The following is a 22,438-nucleotide window of genomic DNA, read 5'->3' as shown; positions in this document are numbered from 1 at the left end:
ATGAAATCCAGGGCCGGTGTTAGGGGGTAGCAAGCCGGGCAGTTGCCCGGGGCCCCACGCAGCTAAGTTGCTCAGGCTTCGGCTTCAGCCCCACGTGGTGGGACTTCGGCTTTCTGCCCTCGGCCCCAGCAAGTCTAACGCTGGCCCTGCTGGGTAGACACCCTGAAACCTGCTCGCTGCCCCCCAGAGGGCCCCAGATCCCTGGTTGAGAACTGCTGGAATAGAATACAAGTGTCCTGTCTTAGTGCAGTGCTCTATCCACTAGACAGCACTGCCTCCCAGGCATGAGCCTGTCAATTCATTTCTATAGGAGCTTGCAGTTTTTGGCCTACTCTTGAGGTGTGAAGCCCTGCCTTCACAGAATCACAGGTTGGAAGGGACCTCAGGAGGTCATCTAGTCCAACCCACTGCTCAAAGCAGGACCAATCCCCAGACAGATTTTTGCCCCAGATCCCTAAATGGCCCCTTCAAGGATTGAACTCACAACCCTGAGTTTAGCAGGCCAATGCTCAAACCACTGAGCTATCTTCAGTTGGACACCCGACGCTCTCAGGGTTGATTAAAAATCCTGGCCTTAGTTTTTTTTTTAAATAAGATGATTATTAAATAGAGGAAGATTTAATCATGTTTCCTACAAAGCAATTTTTTTGGGTGGGGGGTGTCATTGTTTAAAAGAGGGAGGGACCAAAACTTTTTTCCTCGGGTGATTTCATTCTTGTGAATAGCGTCACTTGGTAGGATGGGGCATCGTGCCTGGTTCTTTCCAGTGCTGATCACCCAGAAGGGTTACTGTTTAGGTTTGCCTGTGCTAGGGTTAGCCTTGGCATTTCTCCCCAATTCTGCAATCATTTCATAGGCTTAGTTTAAAAAAAAAAAAAAGTCATCCTGGAAAATATAGTTGCTCTCCTGTCTTATAAGGCTTTGCAAAGTCATTGCACTGAGTTTGGTACACAATGGAAGAGAGGTCTCTCTCCTCCATCACGTTCTCGGATGTTCTAAGACTGATCAGTGCAGGGTTCCGGTGTTATCCGAGTCCATTTTGTTCTAAAACCTTCACCCACGCTAGATTTTACTGCGAATGGGAGTAGGAACCATCCTATCTGTTGGAATTTCTAAAATCAGCACTAAGAAAAGTTACTTTGCTCTAAGAATTTTTTTCTGTTTGTTTTTAATCAGTCTCATATCTATGTGTAACATGGTGGCCAGAAAGCAGCACCCTGGAACTCTTCTACGAAGGGTATGATGGCACCACAAGTTTGGGGTGGACTGGCCCACAAAAGTCAACTTAAATGAGCATCTATGTTGCATCTGCTGCAGTGCAGGGGGTAGGAGGGGACGGACTGTTTCCAATGTTAATTGCTACGCACTAGATTCACTGCAGCGCTGCGGCAAGGGATGGTGGAACCTCCATTGCTAGGCGCTGGCCAATCACAGCAGCAAGAGGGTGTTGGGGGTGACACACACCGCAGCACATGTTGCTTCATTTAAGCAGCCTTTGCAACATATAGATTGTTTATCTAATTGATCCGGGGGTTTTTTTGTTTTGTTTTTTTTTAAATGTAGGCATCTACCTTGGAAGCCAATCAAACTGCCTTTTAATCTCAATCTGGTCATGAAAAGTTATCATCTGTCTACGGTAACTGATTCCCAGCCACTCTTAAGCCCGGCATCGACTCATTCATTTTCCAATTTTTGTCACAGTCGTTGCGTGCTAGCTGCTCTTATTTCCTCCGCGCTTGCGTCTGGCCGCTCTGTCCCTTCTGATGTTGCTGTTTCACCTGGGCCAGGATATCGCGTATCTTGCGCTGCGCCATCTGGGGGGAAGAGGAGCCGCGGCGGAGTTAGCAATAGGCAGTGCGGTCTCGTGCTCAGAGGGCGGGACTGGGCGTTAGAAGATCTTGCCTCGGTGCACGTCATCGCTCTCCACCCCACCTTTTGTCTCTTTAGACTAGTGGTTCTCAGACGGTGAGTCGGGACCCCAAAGTGGGCGGCGACCCTGTTTTAATGGGGTCACCAGGGCTGACGTTGCTGGGGTCCAGGGCTGAAGCCTGAGCCCAAGACTCACCACCCGTGACCAAAGCCCGAGGGCTTCAGCCCTGGGTCTCAGGGCTCAGGTTACAGGCCCCCCGCCTGGGACGAAACTCTTGGGCTTTGCCCTCCCCTCGTCCAGGGCAGCGGGGCTCAGGCTTCAGTCCCCCCGCCTGGGGTCATGTTGTAATTTTGTTGTCAGAAGGGGGTCCTGGTACAATGAAGTCTGAGAACCCCTGATTTGCACTGTAAGCTCTGGGGCAGAGCAGGGACTGTCTCTCACTCTACGTCTGTACAGCCCCTAGCACAATGGGGCGCTGATCCTGGCTGCTACAGCTGTACGGCAGGAGAGAGAGAGCGAATGGTGGTTGCATTTTGGAACATCATATACTTTAGTCCAGTGGTCTCCAACCTTTTTACGCCCATGATCACTTTTTGAATTTAAGGGTAACCCAGGATCTACCCCACCCCTTCCCTGAGGCCCCGCCCCTTTCCCAAAGTCCCGCCCCACTCACTCCATTCCCCCTCCCCCATCGCTCGCTCTCCCCCACCCTCGCTCACTTTCACTGGGTTGGGGCAGGGGTTCAGGAGGGGGTGCGGGCTCTGGGCTAGGTCTTTAGGGCTGAGACCATGTCCAGCCCGTTGGTTGCACAGTGCCCGACACAAGGGGGCCTCTCCTATTACAATATTAAATAAACAAGACTAGTAAAAATTCTCACCCTTTCATTGGCGCCTTCCATCGGAGGATCTCCAAAACACTTTACAACCTTTACTGAGCTAAGCCTCAAAAAACTCCGCAGCTAGGTTCCATTATCTCTGTTTTACACATGGGGAACCTGAGGCAAAGGGGGGGGGGAAATGACCTGCCCATGGTCACACAAGGAGTTAGTGGCAGAGAAAGAACGAGAACTCGGGGGTCCTGCGAAGGTGATAACTGATGTCAATTCATTTCTTTAGGAACTTGTCTCTTGAGGCTCAGGGGTTCCCTCTGCTGGTGGTAGGTTACTTCAATTGTAGGACCACAGACTACCCTGTCCTCTCCCCTCAGTGATGGGGCATGCACAGATACAAACACACAACTGCAGGCAGCTAGCAGGACTTTACAAGTTCCCATCTGCCTTCTGTGTTCTCTCCTCTTCCCCTTCTCCCTCCCAGCACAAGCCCTGCTCAGGGCGAGATTCCGTTCTCCATACCTGGCTGGCATAGAAGTGTCCAATGATTTTTACAATGACTTGCTCGTTCTCATCAGGCGTCTGGTCCCGCGGCACCACCACCTCTGCTGCCGTCAGGTTCTGCAGTTCATTGACCTACAGGAAAGCGTCAGAGCCCACTCGGTTACTGCACCATTTCAGGAAGAAGAATTAAAAAAAAAAAGAAAAGAAAACAAACCTGCCCCCCAGATTTTGCATTTCTCCATTTGGCAAAATAATAATAATAATAATAATTAATAAAAATCACTCCCACCCACCACCTGGAGCCGCCCTCCTCACAGCGGGACGGTAACTAGGACTAGCTTGTGAAAGCAAGGATGCTCACAGACCAGCTCCACCCACGGCCTCCTCTCTGCCTTGATACTTGTCCAGGAGAGCAGCAATAGCCCCGCCTCCTCTATGGCCCCGCCCTTGCTCCACCCTCTCCTGTGGGTTACCAGCTGTTTCTTCCTTGCTCCTAACCTGTCTCTCCTGCCTTCCACACTAGTATGTGGGCCAAGGGAGGAGCTGGCAGTGGGAGAACAATCCCCTGCCAGATCAGCAGAGGAGCTGGGAAACAGAAGCACCAGCAAAAAACCCCTCCAAGCAATAGTCTTGTCCCAGGTCTGCCTCACAGCATCCCCTCCTCTCCTCCCTCAGTGACGGCTTCCTAGCCATGACAGCCAATCCTCAAAAGCTTCCACGCCTGGGGATGAACCAGTCTCCTAACCCTGTCTCCCTGCAGTCCTGATTCCCTTTCTCCTTGCTTTCACTTACAGTTTTGCCTCCTTTGCCGATAACTCTCCCTGCGGCTGAGGCAGGGACCCTAATGTGCGTCTCCAGCTTCACTTCTTCTTTAGGCCCAAAAAAGTTTTCCTCCTTGAGTTTGCCATAAATTCGTCCTTGTGCCTGTGGGAGGGGGTGGGGAAAGTGGTTAAACTCCGCCTGTGATCTCTGGATCCGAGTTAGTACTTCTCCTGGGGCTTTTTCTCCCTCTGGCCTCAGGGCACAAAGTTATTGATGGGGCCAGACCAACCTGGGCTCCGGTCTCCTTGCACTATTGCTAGAACAGCAACTGGGAGATAAACCGTGTTGATACAGTCACGCAGCTCTCTAAGGCTGGGGGTTCTCAACTGGGTGGGCAAATAGGTGTCAGGGGTCTTGAATGGGAGGGGGATCCCACTAAATAAAATGGGATCCCAGTAAGGAAATGGCTGAGAACCACTGCTTTAAGGGACATGAAACAAAAAAACAATTAAAGGAAACAAAATACTAAGCTGTAAGAGAGGGAGCAACGCTACACTCAGGAATGCCAGTCCCAGGATGCATGCCCACCCAGATTTCCTACCCGTTTCTACATAGAGTCATAGAAGTGTAGGGCTGGAAGGGACCTTGAGCGGTCATGTAGTCCAGCCCGCTGAGCTGAGGCAGGACTAAGTGAACCTAAACCATCCCTGACTGGTGTCTGTCCAACCTATTCTTAGAACCCTCTGGTGATGGGAGTTCCACAGCCGCCCTAGGTTACCTCTTCCAGTGCTTAATCACCCTTATCATTAGAAAGTTCTTCTTAATATCTAACCGAAATCTCCCTGGCTTCAGATTAAGCCCATTACTTCTTGTCTTACCTTCAGTGGACACGGAGAACAAATGATCACAGTCATTTGTAACCTATTTGAAGACTATCATCAGTCCCCCCACCCCTTCTTTTCTCAAGACTAAACATGCCCCATTGTGTTAACCTTTCCTCATAGGTCAGGTTTGTTAAAGCTTTTATCATTTTGGTTGCTGTCTTCTGGATCTCCTTTGTAAGAAAGAGACCCCAGTGAAGAAACATCTGCTCACAGTGGCTTTGTTCAGTATGGACCGAAGCAAACTAAGAAACCAGGGGCTAGCTCTCCCCGTTCTACCTTTGAAAAATCAACCCCCAATGCTGATTAATCCTTAATTAACCATCAGAATGGGAGCCTATTGATTTCATCCTTATTCAGATCGATAGAACTTTTTCCAGAAGGGGGAAGGGCCCTGGGAGGCGAAGTGACTTGCCCAAGGTCATTCAGCAAGTTAGCGGCGGGGCCGGGAATCGAACCCAGGTCCGCTAACTACCATGCCTGTGCTCTGGCCACTGGCTCATGCTGCCTCAGAGAAAAGACACTTTATACAGTATGCTCAAAAAATAATTATATCGAGCGCTGGGTGGATCCATCGCATCTCTATCACTGGGCTTCGGCCTTGTCTGCGCTGGGATTTTAGGCTCTAGTCTAGGTAATCCGTATTATGGGCCACCCCTAGCGTGCGGTTTGCACAGGTGTTTCAAGATGGGGAGAGCTGCACTGGTGAATATCACATGGGCACTAGGCAGCTACCCCCTGGGCTAAAATTCTCATGCAGACAAGGCCGGTGGGGATCGTAGTAATGGAGGAAGGAACCTTGAACTGAGCTTCTGGCGGTCCAGTGATTATAACCATGCGCACTTTGGAATCCGGTGTCTCGGGTGGCGCGATCTGAAAGGGAGAAGGGAGACCATTTTAACACAGGAGAGGGAAGCAACAGGGGGCAGGTGGTTTCCTCCCCGCCCCATGCCCGGCTTGCTGTTGTTATTCTATCCTTTCCACTGCGTTAAACAAACTGGAACGGGGGGAGATCCCAACCTTGAGAGCACCAAGCACGCTGGGCGAGCCATGCTAGCGAATTCCCGCCTGGTTATAAAATCACGGTAAGATTGGGGAGGGAAGGGTGGGGTTCTAAACTGAATCGCCTCCTGAGTTATCCAGCTCCAGGGGCATAAGGGAGACAGGCAGAGAGCTGTCGTTGAAAGTCTAATTGGGAAAAAAAATCGCTGGGAATTATACTTAAGCCAGGCAGGACTGGGTCACTAATTGGCTACTAAGCCTTTGTTCCCCTTCTATAGGCTGCCACACAATAGAGACTGCAACCCATTGTCATCTGGTGGCTCTCCAGAGACCTAAGTGCAATGAGTTTGCCAGATCTCAGCCCAGCTCCTAGCCGACAAAGTGTCCACATCACAGAAATCACCACCATTGTTGACATGAATCGGCTCCATTCATGTCGGCGGGACTCAGCCGAGGCCAAGGACCGGATGGGTGGTGGGGACTGAAAACGAAGGCACCGTGTGCACTGGGGGAAGCATGTAGTGGCGCTGCATCTGTTCTGGGGAGAAACCTTCAGAGCTGCCGGCCCAGCTCTTTTCCCCGCCAGCACTAAAAGTACGGCCAGTTGTTTGCTCAGAGCTAACCCGTCGGAAGGGCTAATCGGGATCACCCGACCACTGGCCACCTGCCTTGCAGCCGGTTGCGTTTTACTCACTAAAGGGAAATACCGTATGTGACTGCAGCAAAGCCGCCTTGGGAGGGCTACCTTGATGGAGGCGCTCGCAAATCTGGAGAGCTGTTTAATGTGCTGTCCTTTCTTGCCGATGATCGCGCCGACTGCCTGCGCGGGGATGAAGACGTGCACCGTCTCTTGCTCTGGGGGCTGCCAGCACAAGGCTCCGTATTACCGTTAAGGGTCAAATTAAATCGGACGGATCCAAACAAAGCAAACTCCTAACGTAGCGGGCACAAAGCCGGTGGGGCTGCTAGATGGGCAGTGTGTCCCCTGGGGGACAGCAGGGATCAAGCCCGGGACCTTCAACAGCGAGGGTCTACTCCTGCAAGGTGCAGGGCTGACAGCGTACAGCACCTTCCGGGAGGAGAACGAACCACGAATTGGTAGCGGGCTCGTGTCTGTGCCGGTCGCCACTAGAGGGAGACACAATCACAGCCCGTAATTTGCACTTCGGAAGAGCTGGATCCATACGGTCATTTCCCTGATGGCAGGGAGACCAGGGCACCAGGGGCTGCTGGTCCTTCATGTTCTCTTCTTGGGGGGGGGGGGGGGGTCTGCATTTCATCACACGTCCCAGCTGTGCCGCAGCCAACTCGAGCTGTGTTACAAGGAAAGCCCAGAGGCCAAACACACCTGTTTCGTCCCTTTTCGAAGGAGATCTCCAGACCGGGCACCTGAGCTACAAGGGAGTCTATCTGGAGTTCAACCCACGTCTCAGATAGGAGCCCTCCAAATTCTGGGCCTGTAAAACCAGGCAACCCAAGCCCGTCTCTGTGTACAATAAAACCAGGCCAGGATCACAGACACAGGGCTTGGGGAATTATCATCTGAGCAGCTAGCCAGAGCACGTCCAGTCCCGTTCCCCCCCCTCCCCAGCCCCCAGGACTGCCACGTTCCTAGGTGCCTAGGAGACACTCTCCCTAAACAAGCGGGATTGAGTCAAGAACCATGGCATCTGCCTACCATGAAGGAGTTATATGGCGCTGCCCCGGAGATGCTGCTTGGAGGCGGCGGCACCGCGTTAGAAGACGCCGGGAAGAGTCCGACAGCAGCCAGGTTAAGGCCGGGGATCAGATGAGACTGTAGCTGAGAGAATGAGAGACAGGGATAAGACGGGGAGGGAAACAGAGGCACGTTGTTATTGGGATCACAGCAGCAACTACGGTGGCCCCCAACTGAGATCAGAGCCCCATCGGGCTAGACGCCATCCATGTTACTCTGTGCCCTGTGGGGGGGGGGAGGGGAGGAGGGCGGGCGTGGGCATCAGGGACTGAACCCGGGAGTGGAACAAGCTGCCAGGGGCGGCTGGGAGACGGTTTGCTGTCCGCTGGAAGAGAGGGTGGTGACACGCCAGGCTCACCCATGCTGCCGATGCAAGCACTGCTCGGTGCACACACCCGGTTTTCTCCCCGGTGGCAGGCGGCTCCTCGGCTAGGGGAGAGAGGCACCGAGCCTTGGTGTCCCAAGTGGGGGGGAAGGGGGAAATGACCCTCTTTGATACTCACGCTCATGGCAGCCACGTCATTTTCGTACGCTTCCCTCACTTTCTTCATGATCTCCTGTTCGGCTTTGCAGCAGTTCTCGATGGAGCCCTTCACCGTGATCGTCCTTTCAGGGTTGTAGAGAGTCAGATCCTGCAAACTGGAAGTGGGGGAGCCATCAGAGAGAGAGAGAGAAAGTGTGCCGCCGGCAGCCCCGCACCCTGATTCATTGTCGCCACGGCACAGCAACACCCGCACGGATCTGATGCACCATCCAGGGCTTTGTGACTCTCCTTATGCATTGACCCAGGGCCTCCAAAGCTAAGAGCGGGAGCTGCTACTGCTTGCGCTTAAAAGCCACAGGTCCCTAGGTGGGGCTGCAACAGACTCACATCCTCTGTGAATGGGTACCGCTGCGTGACACACACACACACACACACACGCGCGCGCGCCAGTGGGCTACAGTTGCGTGCGCAGAGAAATGAACCCTTTGGGACTCAGATCTTCAAGAGAAGTTAAGGGAGCCTGAATCAAACAGGTGTCCCACTCGACGTGTGCTCCCCCACTCCTGTTCTCCCCCGCCCCCAAATTCTGCTGCTTCCGCCCATGTGTAGGTATCAGGAGCGCCGCCAGCTTTTCTGCTGCCCTAGGCGGCGGAAGGTCCCGGCCCGAAATGTCACCCCACACAGAGGCGGCAGGACTTTCCGCCGCCTAGGGCCGCGGTCGCCGCCCCCCAAATTGTAGTGTCCTAGGCGACCGCTTAGGTCGCCTAATGGGTTGCGCCGGCCCTGGTAGGTATTGCCACACGGTTTGTTTATAGCGCTCCCATGTGAATGCAGCAACTCTACTTACGGGGTCAGTCAGCTTCACAACCCCCTTCTCCCACAGGAGGGGAAGGATCTCTCCCCCCGGACATGGCCCTTACTCTGGTACTGCTAGCCCCCACTTCCCATTCCCCCCCCCCCCCCCCCCAGTTCCTTCCTGGTTTCCTCTTCTACCCCACCAGGCCAGGTCTACACTTAAAAGTTAGGTTGACCCAGCTACATCCTCAGGGGTGTGAAAAAGCCACCTCCTGAGCAACACAGTTAAGCCAACCTAATCCCCGGCATAGGCAGCACTAGGTGGCCGGAAGAATTCATCCATTGACATAGCCACCGCCTCCCGGGGACGCGGATTCACTACAGCGACGGGACGGGTTCTCCCATCGCTGCAGAAAGGGTCTACAGCGCAGCACTGCCACTGTAGTAGTGTAAGTGTAGACACAGCCCCAGTGAATCGGGTAATTAGCTCTCCTCAGCCCAGGCGGATCTGGTAATTAGCCCCTCCTTTCCTCACTCAGGCCGTCTCCGAGGGAAACTAACTGGAGTTCCAGGGACCAGAGCGCTGGGTCACCTGCTGGTTCTTAGCCGTCTGTCACAGTTGGGTGACAAATTCTCTTCGGCTCCTTTAAACCTCCCCCCCAGCCTAAAAGCTCTGCTCGGGCACGTTTCAGGGGGGAGAGAGAGAGACTTACGACGAGATGGTGATTTTCGTCTCCGTGTCCTGTTCCACCTTCTTCAGGTTCCGCCCCTCCTTGCCGATCAGCCGCCCCACAAAGTTATTATGGGCCAGGATCTTCAAGGGAACCTCGTCAGCTCTTGAGAAAGAGGAAAGGGAATGAAAACCCCCAATGGCCGAGTGGGGACTTGCTAGGCCCATGGGGTAAGATCCTTTGGGGACCAGCTGAGTAAATTCGAGCAGCCCATTGGCTGCATCGCCAGCACAGAATCAGGGAGTCACAATCAGGCCCCTGATGGCCCCCATGCTTCCAAGGTGCCAAACGGACCTCACATGGGGGAGAGTCAAGACCTCCCATTCGGTTTCCTGTCGGGGCTAGTTTTCTAACGTAATGAAACTGACATCTAAAGTGTGGGGGGTATCAGGCTGGGAACTGCCTTTCCCCCAGCATCCCGTTGCCTGAAGGGGCGGACCTGGGTAGTTTTGCAGGATCTCGGGTGGGTGGCCAAAAAGCACGGGGGCCGCAGTGCCTGTGGACAAGTCCAGCCCTCAGCTGTTACCCTCTTTCCTGGACAGGGCCTCTTCAGAAGTGTTTCAAGCCCCATGAGCTAAATCCATTGGCCCCTGCAACATCCTCTAGGGAAACCCCCCCCACTTCCAAAGGTGCTACTAAGACATCACAGTGCAGTGAGTCCACAAAGGGAGAGCAGAGGGGGGATGAGACCTCCTGTGTACAGCCGGGAAGCTGAAAGCCTTACGTCTTGGTGTCTTTTGCCTCCTTCTGCATAATCTCCAAGATCATCTTGCAGGCCGCGGAGCAGCCCTCGGGGGTGGAATGGATGCTGATGGCTTTCTCCGCTGCTCCCGCGTTCTCCTTCCTGTGCACGTCGATTCTGCGTGGGCACAAAACACACCATAGTGAAACACACGCACATGGGGCATTCTGCTCCGTGACCTTCGAATGGCTTGAAGGCTGATCTTGCTCCAAATCTGAACCCTCTCTTGAGGGCAGCCCAGAAGTGGGTCAAGAACAGCAAAGTGCAGGGTTCGCTCAATAACACGCTGGCCTGGAACGTGTGCTTGGAGCAGTACGGATCAGATGCTAGACTCTGAAGTCTTAGACTCCACGGCTGTCTTGGAGAAAGGGGTAATGGGAACCAACAGCTGGAAGTTAAAGCCAGGCAAATTCAACTTAGATATAAGGCACCGATTTTTAACCAGCGAGGGTGGACCAAACCACCAAGGGAAGAGGTTGCTTCTTCATCCCTGGATGTCTTCAGATCAAGCCCGGAGGTCTTTACGGACGACGTGCTTTAGTCAAACCCGCTCAATGCAGGAGTAACTTGGTGAAATTCTCTAGCCCGGGCTAGACAGGAGATCTGACTAGACGATCTAACGATCCCTTCTGGCTTTAAAAATCTATGGTTCTGAATGGGAGACCCAGTCTGTTTCAGAACACTGCAGGGAGCAGGGTGGGACCCCAGTTACAACCAGATGGCCTAGGAGAGGGGAAAGAAATGGGACGGTTCAGCCAGCACAGCCCACATCTGTAGGTGGGTGGCAGTGGGGAAGAGCTGTTCGGTCTCTGTCTCCATTTGCTAAGGGATGGAGGAGACAGATGCAGCCTGGGTGGGGATAACAGAGGACTGGAGGCTCTGGGGTAATTCTTACAACTTAATAATACCAGTCCTTCTCCCCCAGTGAAAAATCCAGCCCCTTACACCCACACGGCCAATGCTCTGAACTCCTCCCCACGACAGCGTGCAAGCAGCCCTTTCAGACTAGGGGCAGGGGACGGATGGACAGGGAGGCAGGCGGGAGGAGAAGGCGGGACTCACTTGGACTGCGTCTGCTTGGTGATGTTGCGGATGGTGGCCCCCTCCTTGCCGATGATGGCCCCCACGTACTGCGTGGGCACCAGGAGTCGGAGTGGGATGTCCACCGGCTGCTGCTTTACGGGCGCTCCTGCAGCAACGGGCGAGCCCTGCCTGGGGGCCCCCCGTGTGCCGAAGCCGCCCCGCCGCCCATTCTCAGGCCCCTGCATGGACTGTTCGTCGGGGATGTAGGAGACTTTCAGTGCATGGTTTTCCAGCTGGTGCCCATTCAGTTTCATGATCGCCCTGGTGTAGAGAGAGAGGAAGAACATCCCAGGTTATGTCCCTTCTCGCCATTCATTCCCTGCTGCATCAGGTATGACGTTCAGAGATCACCCAGTGCAAAAGATGTTTGCAAAAACGTTGCTTTATTCCAGTGTCCGGTTCCAACTGGCTGGGCATAACAATATGACCTTCATAGCCCCCTGCCCAGACTCTCTGTCTGGGAAGTTCAGCCCTTAAAGTCACAGACCCCAACACCACAGAAGGCACCAGAACTCACGGAAGTCAGGCCATCGCTTGGCTTTGTAAGTGGATGAGGGGGGTCTTTAAGTTGATCATTCTGGCTTGAGGACTATATCAATCCAAGTTATTGAATGAGAACACAAAATGGCCAGATTCATTCCTGGTATAACCCCCCCCATCCCCCACACACCGAAGCTGCCCCACGGATGAATTCTGGCCAATTTTTTAATTGATTTCTCTCTTGTGTGAAAAAGCTGGCTGTAGTTTCACAAAGCTACCAATAGATGGCACTACCCGCATAAGCAAGAACCATCCATGCTACAACCCCATCTAGCCAACTCTCATTCAGTGTCCCACTTTACCCAGTTAACCTGACCCCCAGTTTATCCAAAAAGTCTTTGATACTCCAACCCCCGTGAAACGTAGGATGACCAGACTTCCAGATATTATCAGGACTGTCCTGACATTAGGGGTTTGTCTTATATAGGCAACTATACCCCCGAAAAAAGTGTCCCAATTTTTCGCACTTGCTATCTGCTCACCCTAGTGAAACGTCCCCTAGAAATGGCGCCGTACCAGATGCTATGGTTCCTTATACATGTTAAATGCCGTACAGTGGGAGATTTGCTGAGCTCAGACTGTTTGGATTATCAGAAAGAAGATAAGGAAGTGACCCGATTACAGGCTATAAGGACCTTTGTGGGGAGAAGATATCAGGTACTAAAGGGTGGAGAACGGCATAACAAGAACTAGCAATCTCGAAGTTAAAGCCAGGCAAATTCAACTTAGAAATAATGCACAGAATTTTTAACAGGGAGGGTGATTAAGCAATGGAACAAACTATCCAGGGAAGAGGTCGATTCTCCATCTTTTGAGGTCTTCGGATCACGACTGGATGCATTTATGGAAGATGAGCTTTAGCCAGACACAAGTTAGTAGGCTTTACCATAGGGGTAACCAGATGACATTCTATGCCCTGTGTTATATAGGAGGTCTGACGAGTTGATCTAAAGATCCCTTCTGGGCTTTACATCTATGAAATCCTCCTGTTTCAACTTAAATTTAAAATGGTCTGAATCAATCGCTCTCTTTTAGGGCTTCTGACAGAACCGATCTTTGGGGTACCGTCACAAAAGGGAAATTTAATCTGTGCAGCAGCAAGATCCCAATTCACGTCACATCAACAAGCCATTCAGAATCGGAATCATCCTTGTGCAAAATGATCAAGTTGCGTTTGGCTGTCGTTTCGTCAGGGACCAAGGTGTACGATTTAAAACTCATTCACACCATAGATTTTTTCCCTCACTCTCGCAATCTTTGGCATATTTGTAAAGCCCCAGCTCCTGGAGTCCTGTGATTAGATAAGGAATCTCAGCTTTCTTTCAAATAAATACGTTTCGAGCCCTTGTGATTGCACAGAAAAGCTTGAATACCTGACCTGAGTGCCCCTAAAGATTCAGAAACCAGGAGGCAAAGAATAAGAACCTCAAATGTTTTAAAGAGGCTCATGATATTTAATCCAAACTCATAATTTTGGATGGGGGGAGGGGCTGCCACTTGATTTTTGAATGCTTGGGGTTGGCCAAGCCATTTTCTACAAAATCCTGGAGGGGCCGGGATGGGGAAGGCTTTCTGTTTGGACAAAAGCAACTCCCTCCTTCGTCACCCTTAAAAGAGCACGGGGCATAGGGGCAGATTAATTTCACTTACTGTCTGGTCTGCTCCCGGTTTGAATAGGTGACGTTGACGACGGCCGTCTCGCTGTCTGTGTTCACTTCGAGCAAAACACACATGAATTAGTGGGAATGGTGCAGAAGGGCAATCGGTTTGAGGGCTGCTTTTTAAATAAAATGTCTTACATTTAAAAACTAAGAACCCCCCCCAGATCCTTTTTCCAGTTAGCCCCAGATCGTCTCCTAAGTCCCATTGACGTCAATGTGGGAGGATCTGGGCCATACTGCCAACCAGTTACGGCATTTGACTGCTCAGTTCAAGCATAGTGGCCCACGATTTTAGTTCTAGCGATCTTGGGTTGAATCCCCGAACCTACCATAGAGGGCTTATCATACAAACTCCTTAATAGGGATTTGAACCCCCAGGGACGGCTGACGCTTGGGACAAGCTGGCCCAGGTGGGGGAGGGTGGGAAAGAGGGGAATGATATTTAACATGTATCCAGCCAATATACCAAGGTATAAAGCTAGAGGAGAGATTGGCATCTGTGGCCCATTCAATCCTTGACACCCCTGCTGGTTCTTGTTCTTTGATCATGCATCCTACACCCCGGGGACCTGGCCACTGGGAAGAGAGATGCCCAACCCGACTCTACAAAGGACATCGAAGAGCCGTCATTACTCCAAGGAGTTTTAGTCACTCACAGATTTGAGCCAGAAGGGAAAGGGTTAGGGTTAGGGTTAGGGTTTCAAGCCCGGAGGTCTTTATGGAAGACGTGCATCAGTCAAACCCGCTCAATGCAGGAGTAACCTGGGTGAGTTACTCCCTACCCATTCCTCCTTTCCTCCCCACATGTCCTGTTACAGGTTGAGGATTTGCCAGGAACATGACAAGATTCCGAAAGCGACTGGGCGTGTATATGGGTAACAAGAATATCCACACTTATAACGAACATCTGGGAGGGAATATTAAACTTCCTGCTTTAGGGCTGTAGCCCTAAAGCTCTATTAGAGACCAGGCAGAGACCGAATATAGGGGGCAGATTATCCCACTTCTGCCTACAGCGGGGATCTTACCTCTTCCTCTGAAGCATCTGGCACTGGCCACGTTCAGACAAGAAACTAGACTAGATGGACCTTGGTTCTGATCCAGTCTGGCAAGTCCAGACTTTGGAGCCCCAAAAATCTTTCCTAGCGCGCCATCATAGGGAAAGTGAATGGGAGTTACACAGGAGTACAGAGGAGACAATGACAACCCATTGGTCAGACGCACGGAGTTAAATTTGCCCCCGGTCAGAGGACCAACCCAAGGCCTATGAACATGTGACCTTCTGCACAGGATTAAATTTCACCCTCTATGAAATGATTGAGCAAAGAAGCCTTTACTTCCCAACAGCTTTTAAACTGAATTCTACTGACTCCGGAAAAAGTTAGTGTCTAATAATCTAACCGAACACACACACACTAACACACTTTCTTACCTTGTTCACAATTTTCTACAGTACCATACTGAGCTAGCAAACCATCCAACACCTATAAAAGGAAGGGGAAACTACATTACATGGGTGCATATGACCAGACCTGGAAGATAAAACAAATCTTCAATCAAACCCAGTTTCTCGTGATCGGACAGCCTAGCTTTGGCAGTTCTAGAACATGTGTGGAGAAGGCATTGGACGGGGAGTCAGAAGACTTGGATTCTAGTCCTGGCTCAACCCCTGGCTTGCTGCATGACCCTGGGCAAGTCATTTCCCCTCTCTGTATGTAAGTTTCCCCTCTCACCCTGTGTCTATCTAGATGGCAAGCAGGGACTGTTTGTACAGCCCCTAGCACAATGGTTGCCCAACTCAGTTAGGGCTTCTTGGTGCTAGGTAAGACAAAAAAGGGGTGGGTGGGTGTCCGTTCGTTCATCCAGCTTGTAGTATGAAAGCCACCATTTCCAAACATGGCCAATGATTTTGGGCACCTCCAGTTCTTGCTGCCCAATTTGAGACACTTTAAAGAGGCCAGATTTTCAGAGGGCGCTTTTCAGCACTTTCTGACAACCAGGCCCCTTTAAGGCATCTCAAGCTGGGCACCAATAATCACTTGTGGCTCGCGAAGCCCCATGGCTCAGGTCTAGAAGGGATGAGTCCACCACAGGTTTTAAAGACCAGAGAAGTCTATTTGGAACTGCACCCTGACACCAACCGGGAGACAGTGAGAGTGTTGGCAGAGGTTGAAGCTTCTCATATGCATCAAAAGCAGCCAACACTTTGATTAGGAGAAACAGAACTCGGGGAGGTCACGGAGATGGAAGATGCAGCAGTCAAGGTGATCCAAGCACAATTTGGGTTCGTCTTCCGGAGATTTTTGTACCTTGAGTTAATTCATTACCAACTGGAGGAGCTTAATACATTTAAAAAGGTTCGTGTGGCTACTCCCATTTGTCTCAGGGTACAAATGTTTGTTCATCACCCTAGAGATCAATGAACGAGGGGTACAAAAGGCTAGTCAAGACAAGATCAAATAGAACCCTGCGCGGATACAAAATTTGTATCCGCATCGGATCCACAAACACATTCATCCACAGATTTGGATCTGCATCCATCCACAATCCACAGATATAAAGTGGATATCCGCAAATCTGCAGGGCTCTAAAGATCAAGCGTCGGTATTTAAATGGTTTGTACGTCATAAGCCAGGTCTGCAGTTGCTCAGGTGTTTCACTTACCTCCCATCGTAGCTGGGGTGGGATATTTCTTATCTGAATTTTGCGGCTCCTGAAATGAAAAGAAAATCAATTTCAAGCCCAGGTTGTTGTCTGAAATGAGGCCCTTTGCATTTCAAAGTATTTCCCTTCCGTACACTGAGTAATGCTAACACTTATATTTGCCCCAAAGCACTTTATGAGCATCAGTTAATCAAGCCCCACATTATCTTTGGCAAGGTAGACAAATATCATTTAGTGCCATTTTGCAGACAGAGAACCTGAGGGGCAGAGAGGTGAAAGTCACTCATGAAGAGCAGGTCTACACTGGAAACTTTTGCAGGAAAAGCTGTGTTGGTGAGGGGTAGGATTTCTTTATGACATTTCTGTACCAGAAAAAGCTCCAGGGTAGACTCAGTTATACTGACAAAGGGTACGTCTACACTTACTGGAGGGTCCGGCGGCAGGCAATCGATGTTCTGGGATCGATTTATCACGTCTGGTTTAGACGCGATAAATCGATCCCGGATCAATCCCGGAAGTGCTCGCCGTTGACGCCGGTACTCCTGCTCGGCGAGAGGAGTATGCGGCATCGACGGGGGAGCCTGCCTGCCGCGTCTGGACCCGCGGTAAGTTCAGACTAAGGTACTTCGAATTCAGCTACGTTATTAACGTAGCTGAATTTGCGTACCTTAGTCCGAAGTGGGGGGTTAGTGGGGACCAGGCTAAAGAAGTGCTTTTGCCATTATAGATTCATAGATTCTAAGGCCAGAAGGGACCACTTGATTAACTGTTCCAATGGTTAATTACCCTCACTGCTAGAAACTTCTGCCTTATTCTTTGTCTAAATTTGTCTAGTCTCAATTTCCAGCCACTGGATCTTGCTAGACCTTTGTCTGCTAGATTGAAGAGCCCTCTATTATCAAATTTCTGTTCCCCAGAGAGGTACTTACAGACTGTGATCAAGTCACCACTTAATCTTTTCTTTGATAAGACAAACAGATTGAGCTCCTTTAGTCTCTCAAAATAAGGCATGTTTTCCAGTCCTTTGATCATTCTCATGGCTCTTCTCTGAACCCTCTCCAATTTACCAATACTCTTCTTGAACTGTGAAGACCAGAACTGAAAACACCAGAACTTCATGCCAGTGCCAAATACAGAGGTCATATAACCTCATTACTCCTGCTTGATATTCCTGTTTATACATCCAAAGATTGCATTCCCCTATTCAGCCACTCTGTTGCACTGGGCTCATGTTCAATGGATTGTCCACCAGGACCCCCATGTCTTTTGCAGAGTCACTGCTTCCAGGATAGCATCTCCCCGCTCCTGTAAGCATGGCCTGGATTCTTTGTTCCCAGATACGTGACTTTTCATTTGACCTTTTTGAAATGCATATTTTTTGCTTGCACCCAGTTTACCAAGCAATCCAGATTCCTATTTCAGTGACCTGTCTCTTCTTATTTACCACTCCTCCAATCTGTGTGTCATCTGCAAACTTCATTGCTAATGATTTTCTGTTTTCTTCCAGGTCATTAAAAATATTAAATAGCGTAGGGCCAAGAACTGATCCGTGCAGGACCCCACTAGAAACACAACCACTTGATGCCGATTCCCCATTTACAATTACATTTTGAGTTTTTAATCCATTTAATGTGCACCATGTTCATTTTGTACCATTCTGGTTTTTTAATCAAAATGTCATGGAGTACCAAGTGAAATGCCTTACTGAAGTTTCTTACATTAACACTATTACTTTATCGACCAAACTTGTAATCTTATCAAAAAGATATTATGTGGGTTTGACAAGATCTATTTTCCCTAAACCCATGTGGATTGGCATTAATTTATATTCCTCTTCTTTAATTCTTTATTAATTAAGTCCGACATCAGCTACTCCATTATTTTGAATCACTGTCAGGTTGAGAGGTCTGAAATTACCCAGGTCATCCCTTTACCGTTTTTAACTAGTGGCACAACATTAGCTTTCTCCCAGTCCTCTAGAACTTCCCCGGGGTTCCAAGACTTATTGAAAACCAACTAACAGTCCAGAAAGCTCGTCAGCCAGCTCTTTTAAAACACTTTCAATCAAGTGATCCGAACCGGCTGATTTTAAAACGTCTAACTTTCGCAATTGCTGTTTATCAACTTCCGGAGCTATTGTTGGAAAGTATTTCATCATTGTTTAATATGAATACATCATCTGACTTTTTCCACAAAGACAGAACAGAAATATTTATTGGACACTTCTGCCTTTTCTGACGGTTCACACTGAAATATTGGATTTCTGTTAAACACTTTGTTTTTTTTTAAAATGATCCAAGGTACAATTAGCAGAAAAATGATCCATCAATATATAGTTTATAGAAAATCCTGAAGGAAATGAAGGACAGGCCCAAAACTAAACCTACGTCTTCAAATACCTCAAAGCTTGTGTTATTTGGAATCTAGACCTAGGTTCCCAATACTCTGGCTGGAGTCCAGCTCTACAGAAAACTACAATTTCATCCATCTAAGGCTGATCCCAAAAGTACTGTAAGTAAGTGAGGTGGAATCTCTGGAGGTCAGACAAGACTGAGGGGAATCTCTACACAAGGGTTGGAGGAAGGGACTATAAACATGCTCTAATTTTAATGCTTTAGAAGAGAAAATATATATATTTTTAATTTAAATCACACGTTCAAGTTGAGAACAGGCCACTTCTCTGGTCACATCTTGGCTCTTTCTAACCTCGAGTTCCCAAAATAGAAAAGAATCTTTTTTCTTTCAAAGCCAAATTTACCTCACTGACTCCCACTCCGACGCCGGCCCCTTCGCCACAGCTGTTACAAACAGCTGAGATGAGCGCAGCACGGAGGGGCTCGCTGGGCTTCCTGACGTTTGTTTCAGAAGGGAGCGGAGGGCTGGGGCCACTGGTACTGCAGTGAAATGCGTAGACGCACAGCTCTTCCGAAAGCTACTGATGCGTAGATTGTTACCTAATGTCAAACTCTCAGGAACGGGGTTTCCCCCCCCGTGGTTAGATTTAATCCCTTTAAATCACCTCCTAGCATCGTAAGGTGGCTCACAATGGACCAAATCCTGAGTGATGCTGAACACCCTATACCCAGGCTAAGGGGAGGTGAACTACAGCACACAGGTCCAAATTGGGAATCCATCCCCATTCAGCAAAGCCCTTAACGCTCATGCTAAAATTCAGGCTTCAATGGGATTTAAGCGCATGCTTTAAGGGGCTGATCCAGCAAGAGGAAGGATGGTTCATTGGTTATGGCGCTAGCTGGTGACTTGGTTCAAGCCCCTGCTCTGCCACAGATTTCCTTTATGACCTTGGGCAAGTCACTTGTCTAGATGGACAGTTAATGCTGGGGTATTAATCTATGCCAAGCAATGTGCCGCGCACTCTGTGTGGGACACTGCTGCCACGCTCTAAAAGCTCCCTACTGTGCTTTGATCTACTGCCATTTGAAAGGGACATAGGTCAAAGCATGCAAGGGAACCGCTAGTAAGTAGCGGCAGGGTCTACACGGGCAGCTAGCGAGCACCAGGCTAATGCACTGTCGATTTTCAACCCCAGCCTTACTATTCTCTGTGCCTCTATTCCCCAGCTGTGAAATGGGGGTAATAGCACTTGAGAATAAAAGCTTGTGAGGTGCTCTGTCACTACACAATGGGGGCCATATCAGTCCGTCACAGCCGTAAGCGGCCACGTTTCCACTGATGTCGGTGGACTTTTGATCAGGTCCCAGGTGCTTTGCTGAACAGCATGTAGCTAAATGCGGTGCTGAATGCTTTAGGCAGGATGCACACCAGGAGTAGTTAAGGATGCATTTAGCTTTTTGATTTTATTTTTTTTCGATGTAGAACAATAAAAAGCTGCCATGTGTACCGGCCCTCGGGGCCTGGCCATTGATTTGAAATTACCCAACCAAATACTAGTCAAAATGCTCCCAGAGAGCAAATATTAGGTTTGCACACGCAAATGTGCTGAAAGCACGATATAGGTTATGTTCAGATATCCAGGGAATAGAAACTCTACTGTGTGACTTGTGACCGTAACTGTATCTATCGACGGGTTCACCATGGTGTTTGAGAGCTCTTCAACCAACAGAGCTCAGCGACCAAGAGAAAGTAAAGGGAATTGGTTAAATCTGGTTGGCTCATTCTGAATTATTAATAAATTCCAAAAAAAGTGCTGAAGAGTTTTGCAGACAACCCCCAAATCAGGATAAATAAAAACCTCTTGGGCTTAATTTTTTAATCTGAATTTTTCATTAAATTAGGTTTATTTTTTAAAAGGAAAAATATATTTATTTAAAATCCAATGTGAAATTATGCCAACCGATATTAAAGTCTAAATTTACTATAATTTATTAAAATAATTTAAATTACATAAAAATAATATTCAAGTAGTGCATGTTTACTGCTGATGTTTTAAAGAAAGCCAAACCCACTGAATTGGTAGAAGTCATTTGTTAAGCACCTGGAACCAGAGGGTTTGTTGAAGTGCTAAACCAGCTTTTGACAGCAGTAGCTTCTTCTGCAGGTGCAGAGAGAATATTTTCTTCATTTTGGTTTATTCAACTTCTCCAGCTCAATGGCTAGTTCATTCAAAGTTGAGAAATCGATTGGAAGTTGAAAAAGCAGGAAAACTTGCTTTTCTTTTCCAATCTATGAATAAAAATGAGGTGCGAGAGGATGAGATCTACTAGTTCTAAAATCTTGAAGGACAGGATGACCAGAACAATCCGTTCAATTCACTAAATACAGATCCTCTTTGTTTCATATAGCAATTAGTTTTAAATACAAATCATGTTTTGACAAACATACTCTGATGTATCCAGCACATTAAAGGTAGATTATTTAACCAACAAAAACAATTTTAAAATGCTGTTATATATTTTTAATTCAATTCCAATTTCCATCCAAATACAGCTTGACACAATTCATGAAGAAAAAAATGAATCATCTAGTAAAGAAATGTAATATTCACCCTTTTTCTAACATAAAATGTAAAAATTAAGAATAAACGTATGTGAAGCTATATAATTGCTTAAATAAATGTGTATATATTTCGTGCCTCCTCCTAGCTAGCAAAAAGAAGTACGATATTTAGTGCAAAGGCAATGTTTAGTTGCAAATCAACATGTTTTTAATATCAGAGGGGTAGCCGTGTTAGTCTGGATCTGTAAAAAGCAACAAAAAGTCCTGTGGCACCTTATAGACTAACAGATGAGACTAATGGATACAAATGAGAATCAGCCTTTCTTTAGGAAAATAACTAAAAGTACAAATGCCAAACAAGATTAAAATTCGATATTTAAATCAAGGTTTCCTGCTTGCCAATTTAATCACTTTTGATTTCAATCAATCCACTCTGCCCCAAAAGGAAGGGAAAATGGAGAGCCATCAAATTATTTCATTACGAGTTGTTTGTTCTGCTCATATAGTAACATGCAGCACCACCACTCCAATAAGCTCTATGCTTGGGTGAGTTTTATACCATGCCCAAAAGGTCAAAAACTCAGACCCAAGCCGGAACAACTTTCAAAGCTCAGAATTCCCCAAGGCTAAGAACCCCCTAACTCTTAGCATCCAAACATCCAGATCTAGGAAACGGTTAGCTTGCACATCACTGCGAATCAACTGTCTTGGCGGTATAAGGAGAAAGGATTGATTTCCCAGGTAGCTGATCCCCTACATGACTCAAGCGCTCACAAGCAATCAGTCCACTTACTGAATTGCATCCAGAAATGCCCTGGAAAGTTGTGCCATCCTGGGAACATTTTACACCATTGTGTCAGCCAGCCAGCAAGTCGGCCAGCGTCTTCTAAGACACCGGCAGCTTCCAAGCGGTCTTCAAGCGTAAGCTTTACTGAACCTCCCTTGATGCTGGCCTACATTCCACACCGCTAGAAAAATATCCATTGCCCACACTGGCACAGAACTCCTCGGGGTGGCATTTGTACAAATCTATCTTATCATAGCCAATGGCGTGTTCTGCGTTAAGGAAACCTGCAGCAGTGTAACAAAAGACCTACTTTATGAACATGGGGGGGCCCCTGTACCGGGGCGGTCACCTGCTCCTGCCCTGAAGGGCTTAAAACAGCCCTGGCAGAGGGATGTGGCAGGGGATAGGCTAGGCTGATTGGGGAAGGCAGCCACAGCTGGGGCCACACCCCAATCAGGCCGCAGCTGGC

At 49.0% G+C, this 22,438-nt stretch overlaps 1 protein-coding gene across 1 annotated transcript in view; it reads right to left on the bottom strand.

Annotated features, from left to right (window-relative positions):
- Positions 1-527: 527 nt before the first annotated feature.
- IGF2BP1 (insulin like growth factor 2 mRNA binding protein 1) overlaps positions 528-22,438 on the bottom strand; it is a 56,143-nt gene continuing 34,232 nt past the window's right edge. The window contains exons 3-15 of the mRNA XM_005301909.4: positions 16,266-16,314; positions 15,034-15,085; positions 13,591-13,654; positions 11,380-11,661; positions 10,300-10,434; positions 9,558-9,680; positions 8,069-8,204; positions 7,527-7,649; positions 6,594-6,710; positions 5,645-5,719; positions 3,996-4,127; positions 3,222-3,335; positions 528-1,814 (exon numbers count right to left, since the gene is read on the bottom strand). Of these exons, the coding sequence (XP_005301966.1) occupies positions 1,722-1,814; positions 3,222-3,335; positions 3,996-4,127; positions 5,645-5,719; positions 6,594-6,710; positions 7,527-7,649; positions 8,069-8,204; positions 9,558-9,680; positions 10,300-10,434; positions 11,380-11,661; positions 13,591-13,654; positions 15,034-15,085; positions 16,266-16,314 (1,495 nt within the window). The 3' untranslated portion in view covers positions 528-1,721. The remainder of the gene's footprint in view (positions 1,815-3,221; positions 3,336-3,995; positions 4,128-5,644; positions 5,720-6,593; positions 6,711-7,526; positions 7,650-8,068; positions 8,205-9,557; positions 9,681-10,299; positions 10,435-11,379; positions 11,662-13,590; positions 13,655-15,033; positions 15,086-16,265; positions 16,315-22,438) is intronic.

The sequence above is a fragment of the Chrysemys picta genome, chromosome 24 (assembly GCF_011386835.1).
Source record: "Chrysemys picta bellii isolate R12L10 chromosome 24, ASM1138683v2, whole genome shotgun sequence".
NCBI classification, from domain to species: domain Eukaryota; kingdom Metazoa; phylum Chordata; order Testudines; family Emydidae; genus Chrysemys; species Chrysemys picta.
Note: the sequence above shows the minus strand (reverse complement) of the source record. Positions and strands in the feature narration are given on the sequence as shown.